Source organism: Diabrotica virgifera, chromosome 8, assembly GCF_917563875.1.
Source record: "Diabrotica virgifera virgifera chromosome 8, PGI_DIABVI_V3a".
NCBI classification, from domain to species: Eukaryota; Metazoa; Arthropoda; class Insecta; order Coleoptera; family Chrysomelidae; genus Diabrotica; species Diabrotica virgifera.
Window position 1 is genome coordinate 225,675,818 of NC_065450.1, and position 8,518 is coordinate 225,684,335.

General features: G+C 32.6%; 1 protein-coding gene across 1 annotated transcript; it reads right to left on the minus strand.

Moving 5' to 3' along the window:
• Positions 1–2,104: 2,104 nt before the first annotated feature.
• On the minus strand, positions 2,105–5,971 carry LOC114336752 (chymotrypsin inhibitor Ani s 6-like). The gene is made up of 2 exons (XM_028287127.2): positions 5,855–5,971; positions 2,105–2,462 (listed from the first exon to the last, which is right to left on the minus strand). Exons 1-2 carry the CDS (start codon positions 5,916–5,918, stop codon positions 2,260–2,262), a joined length of 267 nt encoding a protein of 88 aa, XP_028142928.1. The 5' UTR covers positions 5,919–5,971; the 3' UTR covers positions 2,105–2,259.
• Positions 5,972–8,518: the final 2,547 nt, after the last annotated feature.

Here is an 8,518-nt window from a genome sequence, read left to right on the forward strand (position 1 = left end):
AGATAAAATATTGAAATTAAAACTCGATTGCAGCCTTAGGCTTTCTTAACATTTTTGGATAATAAAAATAAAATAATAATAATAATAAAAATGGATAATAAAAAAGTTAGGCACGTTAACAACTAACCATGTTCTTCATCAATACAGGATGTTTCTAAATAAGTGCGACAAACTTTAAGGGGTAATTCTGCATGAAAAAATAATGACCGTTTGCTTTATAAACATATGGCCGCAAATTCTTCGGTTTCGAGATACGGGATGTTGATTTTTTTCTTACAAACTGACGATTTATTTATTGCCCTAAAACCGGTTGAGATATGCAAATGAAATTTGGTATGTGTTAAGAGGTAGTCATGGCGCATTTTTTGACATACAATTAAGAATTTTATATTCACCATTGGCGTGCATACGGGATGTATCTAAAATGTTTATAACCGTATGCATGCCAATGGTGAATATAGAATTATTAATTGTATGTCAAAAAATGCACAATAACTGCCTCTTAAAACCTATCAAATTTCATTTGCATATCTCTACGGGTTTTAGAGCAATAAATAAATCGTCAGTTTGTAAGAAAAACTTCAACATCCCTTATCTCGCAAACGAAGCATTTGCCGACATATGTTTATAAAGCAAACTGTCATTATTTTTGCATGCAGAATTACCCATTAAAGTATGTCGCACTTATTTAGAAACACCCTGTAATGATGAAGAACATGGCTAGTTATTAACGTGTCTAACTTTTTTATTATCCAACATAAACAAACAAATCGAATAAGAAAATTTTAAGAAAGCCTAAGGCTACAATTGAGTTTTAATTTCAATATTTTATCTATGCTAAAACATTCCACAGGGTGTTCCGAACTTTGAGGAATAAACGCAGTATGATTGTTACACCCGGTATACAATGACAATTTACCTGTCTAGCAACAATATTATTATAGCGATATTGCTAAAGAATAAGGCTATAACATACTAAAGAAATCACTCAAATCGGACAACAGATTTAGAAAATTCGAGACATCTAACTTGAATAATTCATCGAGTGACCTGCTTTTTATGATCGCAAGTGTATTTTGTATTTTGACAACGACGTCTGAAGTGGAAGTCGAAACAATAATAAAATTATTTTTTTTTCTCAACTAGAATAGTAAATTATGGTAGGGGAGCAAAGTATGCTAAATGTGCAGTCACTCGAGCGTTATGGGGACCTATTGGGTTGTGAAGAGTAGGTCATAAAACCAAAAAAAGTTAAGTAAAATTTTCCATTTTAGTGGGCGCTTGCCATTTTTTAATTTAATTTTCAATTTCCAATAATCGTTTTTTCCGATTATAACGCCATCTATCCATAGTTCGAAAAAATATTTCGAATAAAAGTTACTTATTTTTACATAAGAAATCCAAATCTGCAATACCCCACCTCCGTGGGGGTCGTGTTTGATGACATTCGATAGATTTTTCAAAAGTACTGAATAAGTGTATTTTACAGTTTTTCGATCTGATGTTCATTTCGCGAAATATCGCGGGATTCGTGTTTAAAATATTAAATTTACCCCCACCCCTCTCCATGGGAAGTCGTGTTTAGTATCATTCGATAGATTTTAAAAAAATATTGAGCACATATTTTTTAGTTTTTCGATCTGTCATTCATTTACCTTATCTTAATCTGACAATTTCGAGTATTTTTAAGGATAGATTTTTTTTTCGGGTCCCCCTTAACGAACTCCCCTGTATTAAGAGCTAATATATGGTAGAGATACATCTGCAGGGTACCAGGTTTCTCCCCATATGCTAATCTGACGCGCTCGAGTAACTGCAAAAATCCCCGCTTGGGCTCCCCTACCATTACAAGAATGTCACAAAGAAATAGCTTCAGAACAACACTAAATATTTGACACTGACAGTAGTGTGTATTTTAGCAGGTAGATACTGACAGTGACAGTTTTAAGGCTTCTATACCAGTGAGAATTTTACTACACGTAATTTACCGTGTAAAGAAAGAAAAAGCAGGAATAGGAGAGTAAAAGTGTCGATTCGCTCGATAAAATATTTGCGCTTATATAGGCTCTTAAATTATTGCAATTATGCATAAAAATTATAAAGATTTGTACATAAAAATGATTTTATTGAGACTTGTTTTATATGAGATAAAAATTAATAAAGTTACATAGTTAAAAAAATACTAACAATGCAATTTTAAACAGTCATATTTTAAATGTCAAATTGATGATAAATATTTTATTCTGGTGGTTTTTGTCTTTAATATCCTCTCCTGGGGCAACTTCTTATTGGTACACACTTCTTGGTTTTAGCGTCTCTCAAGAAGCCAGGCTTACATACACAAAACGGAAGACAAACTTGAACACAAACCAAATCTGGACACTTTGGATTTGGAACTTGGCATGTGCGCTCAGGACAAGGACAAGGAACGCAACCGTCTTCCTCGTTCGGACCACAATTACCTAAAAAAAAAGAAATGAAAATGTTTTGAGTAAACTATCATCATCATCATTATCATCATCATCATCATTAATCAGCCACTCGCGTTCACTGCTGGATATATGTCTCCCTCAGTTATTTTTAGTGTTCTCTACACTGGGCTGCTTAAAGGCAGTTGCCTGCTATCCTTTTTAAACGCTTTTATTTACTTCAATAGTTTGCAAGCAAATCTTTAGACGTTAATTTTACTGCCTTTTCCTTGATGCAAATGAATGAAGATTTGCAGACATATGCCTTCGCGGGAACAATACACGAATAGTCAATAAAAAAATTATGCTTATTAATTGTTTAAATAAAAAAAAAAGATTTTAATGGAAAATGTTTAAATTCTCTTGTTTTTTACAATGTAGAAACTTCTTAAAACTTTTACGGATTGTAGCTAATTATATGAACTATGCATAATTTCACTTTTTACCTTAATTGTTTACATTATGTTTCATAAATACACAATGAAGTTTCAAATTTTGAACGCTCATATTTGTTTATATAAAAATCGGCGTTTATTCGTGTCAAATTTCAATACGATATGAAACAAAACTTCAACCAAAACTCGAATTCAAAAAAATCGTGTTTTTATCGTAGTTTTAGAAAAACCATCGGTAGAGACGTTTTGTGCTACAGTTAACATTAGAATTCGTTTTAGCGTATTAATTAAACGCTTTTCTTGAATGCTACGTTAGCAAAAATGCTAGGTCTGGAAGTTAACACAGAAAAAACAAAAATAATGATACAGACGAGAAGAAATATAGTCACACAAAATATTATACATCAAGATGATATTGAGACGGTTGGAAAGTTTGCATACCTGGGAGTTGAACTATATGCCGACGGATCAGAAGATGGAGAAATACGAAAGAGAATAACGCAGGCAAACAGAGCTTATTTTGCCCTCTCCTATTTACACTCATCGACACAAAATTTCGCCACCAAAAGTTTTTGATTAATTTTGAGAATTTATAACTTTATTATTTGTGCTCCGATTTTCAAGATTCTTGCAACAGTTTGTATTGTATTGATATCGTTTGGTATTATTCCGGTAACAAAAAAGTTTGCTTGAATGGCATTATACAGGGGTGAATAGAAGCGTTGTATTTTCTCCTATCTTTAAAAAATGCTGTGGCAAAATGGAATAGCTGATTTTGTTTCTAGTCCTGTCGCCAGGGGGGGTACAACGGCCTCCTTAATTCAGATGGACTTACCCAAGTTTTTTTTATATATTTTGACCCGCAGAATACGAATTTTTTGGGTAACAGTTGATCCGGATGTCGATAAGATTGTTATAGACAAAGAACTTGAGGAATTACATAACAGCGATTTCTCGCAAAACAAAACATCTTTTTGTATTTTTTGGGTCATTTTAAGCAAAAAATATTTCTACAAGTTTTTTCGTAGAATGCATAGTTTTCGAGATAACCGCGGTTGAACTTTCAAAAATCGAAAATTTGTAATTTTTGAAACCGAATAACTTTTGATTAAAAAATAAAGTAGCAATTCTGCTTACCGCATTTGAAAGTTTAAGTCAAATCATATCGGTTTTGATTATCTGCATAGCTAGAAATTTATTATTTTATTGTTAATCAAAGCTCTAAACACCTAGTATGTGAGTGATGTTTTCAATGATTTCTCATTTAAAATCGAACGAGTAGGTAGAGTAGCTACGAGTGCAAGCGAGGCAATTTCTACGTAGCATGCGTTAAAACGCATGTATTAGGCACGGGAAACACTATGTGTTTATAGATTAGTTTAACAATAAAAAAATTAATTTTTAGCAATGCAAATAATCAAAACCGATATAATTTGACTTAAACTTTCAAATGCGGTAAGCAGAATTGCTACTTTATTTTTTAATCAAAAGTTATTCGGGTTCAAAAATTGCAATTTTTCTATTTTTTGAAAGTTCAACCGCGGTTATCTCGAAAACTATGCATTCTACGAAAAAACTTGTAGGAATATTTTTTGCTTAAAATTACCCAAAAAATACAAAAAGATGTTTTGTTTTGCGAGAAATCGCTGTTATGTAATTCCTCAAGTTCTTTGTCTATAACAATCTTATCGACATCCGGATCAACTGTTACCCAAAAAATTCGTATTCTACGGGTCAAAATATATAAAAAAAACTTGGGTAAGTCCATCTGAATTAAGGAGGCCGTTGTACCCCCCCTGGCGACAGGACTATTCATAGTCCTGTCAAAATATCCCGGAGCCATCATTAAAATTTTGTTTTTTGAATTATCCGAATATCTCTTTTCATGTAAGAGCTGTACCATTTTTTGTATATAAAAATACTGATTAATTTATAAAATAGAGGTTGGATTGATAAGATTAGAATGGCCCAAACCAGCCCTCCAATTTTTCCACAGAATTTTTTAAAGATAGGAGAAAAAACAACGCTTTCATTCACCCCCGTATAATGCCATCTAAGCAAAAGTTTTTCATTACCAGAATAATAACAAAAGACATCAATACATGTACCTTCAAATTTATGCAAGAATCTTGAAAATCGGAGTACAAATAGTAAAGTTATAGATTGTCAAACTTAATCAAAAATTTTGGGTGGCGGAATTTTGTGCCGGTGAGTGTATTTCGGTCTAAAAATGTTCACCGAAATACAAAGATGAGAATCTATAAAACCTTAATTCCACCAATAGCATGCTATGGCAGTGAAGCATGGGTCCTGAAAGAAACATCCAAAAACAAACTCGACACATTCGAAAGGAAAGTACTGAGGAGAATACTAGGACCTGTGAGGGAAAACGGAATATTCAGAAGTCGATACAACAACGAGCTTTATCAACTTTATAAGGAAACACCCCTGTCAGACTTCATTAGAATACAAAGACTGCAATGGGCCGGACATGTGATAAGAATGGGAGAGGATAGACTGCCAAAAAGAGCACTGAATGCTAGAATACAGGGAAAGAGACCGGTTGAAAAACCAAGAAAGCGCTGGGAAGACACAGTAAACAGTGACGCACAAGCCCTTTTAGGAGTCCGTGTATGGAGAAGAGCAGCAACAGACAAGCAAGGATGGAGGCAAAAAATAAAGGAGGCCAATACTCAATTTGGGATGTAGTGCCGTAGAAGAAGAAGAATGAAACATTCAGGCAGGTATAACCTTCTACTCTACACCTCGTAATACAAGGCAAGATCTCCGGGAGAAAGGGCCCAGGCCGAAGAAGAACATCCTGGCCTCGAAATCTCCGGAAGTGGTATCAAGAGATATCCGCTAATCAGTTTGGAGCTGCTGTAAACAAAGTTATTATTGCCAATATGATCGCTAAATTTCGATAATAGGATACGGTACTGAAAGAAGAAAGAAGGTCGAATATAATGTATAAAAGTGATTTAGTCATACCTTTTTGTCCATACGCTAAAGCGACTAAAACGCAGAATGTCAAAAATAGTGTTCCAAGCTTCATTTTTAAAAAACTGTTTAGTTTGTTTTGCCTGCTCCTGTTGTATTTATAGTAAATAATTTTATGTATTTTATATTCATATACAGTAACCTAGAAATAACAAAATATATATAAAAATGTATCAGCTTGATAACTTTTTCGTGGAAACAACAATAAATTGTTTTGCAGCATACTAAATTAATTTCATTGTCTGAAATGTTAACGGGTAAATACCGCTAATTATATTTTTTAAATAGTTCTTATATTTTGAACACAAAGTCAAAAATGTGAAATTGGACATATACTTAGATTCAACATCGATTAATACTTAATACTGAATAGTTCTTTACTTAATACAGCTTTGGGAAAAACAAATAGTAAGGCGTAGGCGCAAAAATTCGCATAAACCAATGTGTCTGCATTTATGTTTTTCGAATCCTGAGAAAACTAATAAATATTTTTGAAAAATTTAAACTCATAATGAAAGATTACATTATGACCGAGGGCCGAAAGTCCCTTAGGATAACCAAACAGTTCCTTTTGAATTAGATATGTAAAATAAAAGTCACACTAAATTTTCCCTTTTTTGAAGTTATACTTCTTTAGGCGCGATTGAGATTGAGGGTGAATTTATATTGATCTGCGCACATGCGCACACCGACAGTATGGTATTAGTCGTTATACGGGCGTTGATTGGGTGTTGAAATGATCTGTCAATAATAAATAATTTTATAATAAATAATCAGAAACAAAAAAGTTTATAATTGTAGTGACTTTTAAATAGTTTTTAAAGCAACAGGTACGTAATAATTGTAAATGTATCATAGGTACCTACCTATTTGAACCTACCAAAATACATAGTATGTAATACTTGTATTTACATAATTTTATTACCATCAAAATTTCTATCAATATTCACCTAATATATTGTTTTCTTACTCTATGTTTTGTTGTATTTTTTCAATTCTAAATCATTTCAATTCAAAATCAAAATAATTTGATTTATGTAATTCAAAAATGTCAAAAGTTTAATCCGTTTAGTTAGTCGATCTTCGCACATAATGACACGTTATCTCCGTGGCGAAGTGTTTAATGCGAATGAACCCCAATACAACGCCAATACCAACCGTGCTGATAAGTTGGTTCGAATCCCAATAGAAACTTTTATTTTTTTTATACATTTTATGATTGTAAGTATATTTATTATATAATTTTATTTTCAGAAAATACGTATTTAGTTAAAAAATTTCCGACAATTAATGTTCAGAAATCATTTGTGGCATTTTTAATGTGTTTGTGTGTGTTTTATTCTTTTATTATTTTAATTTTTGACACTGTTTTAATAAAAATGTTTGAGAAGTAGTAAGTATAAATTAGTTTAATATTTAAATAAGATATAAATAAAAAGTATATTAATTTCGTTTATAATCATATAATCATATAATAGAAGTATTACTTCTTACGTGCGTACAAAGTACACGCACATTCTTTTTTTTTTTCACCCCTGTAACTTATTAAAATAAAGATTATAGAAGTTCTCAGGGACTTTCGGCTCTCGTTTATTATTAATAATTAATAATTGTTAAAAATTACCTGGCAGGTCTATACAAGTTAATTTGGGTATGACAGCGTGCATAAAGACAAACCTATGTTTCAGTTTCAGTACTGTTTATTTCGGGCTATACTGTACTTTCGTACTTCTTATTTTGCACACTAAAATATTCGTTGTCGCGATAATCCAAAACAGTCGTATATTCGTGGAATACACCATATTTTAATGTTCTAAAAAAATTAAATTTTGTAATTTTATGCCAACTATTTAGCTTTTAAATGGGGTGCAAAAATCGAAAAAATCGCGATCACTAAATTGTTAATAATTAAAAAACGGACGCGAACTCTAAGCAGGAAACAGGTAGGTTTCCTTCCTATTCTTCTTCTTCTTCTTTTGCCCTTTAATTCGTCCAATTCTGAACATAGGCTTCCCCCAGTTTCCTCCATTCGCTTCTGTTTAGTGCTTTCTGTTTCCAGTGCGTTCCTCCTATCTTTTTAATATCGTCTCCCCATCTCATCTGGGGTCGTCCTCTTGCTCTCTTTCCTGTCCATGGTCTCCATTGTTGTATCGTGCTATTCCACCTATTGTCCGTTTGTCTAGAGTTATGACCTGCGAAGCTCCATTTTAGCCTGGTTATATGTTGACCTGCGTCTTTGACTTTTGTTCTATTTCTGACCCAGTTGTTTTGCTTTTTGTCTGTCAATTTTACTCCTAACATTGCTCTCTCCATGGCTCTTTGTGTCTTTATTATTTTATCCATGTTTGCCTTGGTCAAGGTCCATGTTTGGCATGCGTATGTGAGAATTGGGAGTATGCACTGGTCAAACACTCTTGTTTTTAAGTATTGTTGTATTTTTTTATTCTTTAGGACCCATTTTAATTTTCCAAATCCTGCCCAGGCTAATCTGACCCTTCTTTTTACCTCCGCTGTTTGGTTTTCCTTATTTATTTTACAAATTTCCTTACAAATATATATAATCATTAACCGCTTCTATTGTGGTGTCGTTTAGTATTACGTTTCTATTGTCTTGTGTGTTTGTCATTGTTTTTGTTTTGGAAAAATTCATTTTTA

What these genes read in the sequence shown, in the direction of transcription:
- LOC114336752 (XM_028287127.2), bottom strand. Translation starts at nt 5,918, where the DNA reads ATGAAGCTTGGAACACTATTTTTGACATTCTGCGTTTTAGTCGCTTTA. An exon ending in TTTAGCGTATGGACAAAAAG is followed by an intron (nt 2,463 to 5,854) that starts GTATGACTAAAT and finishes CTTTTTTTTTAG; the next exon opens with GTAATTGTGGTCCGAACGAG.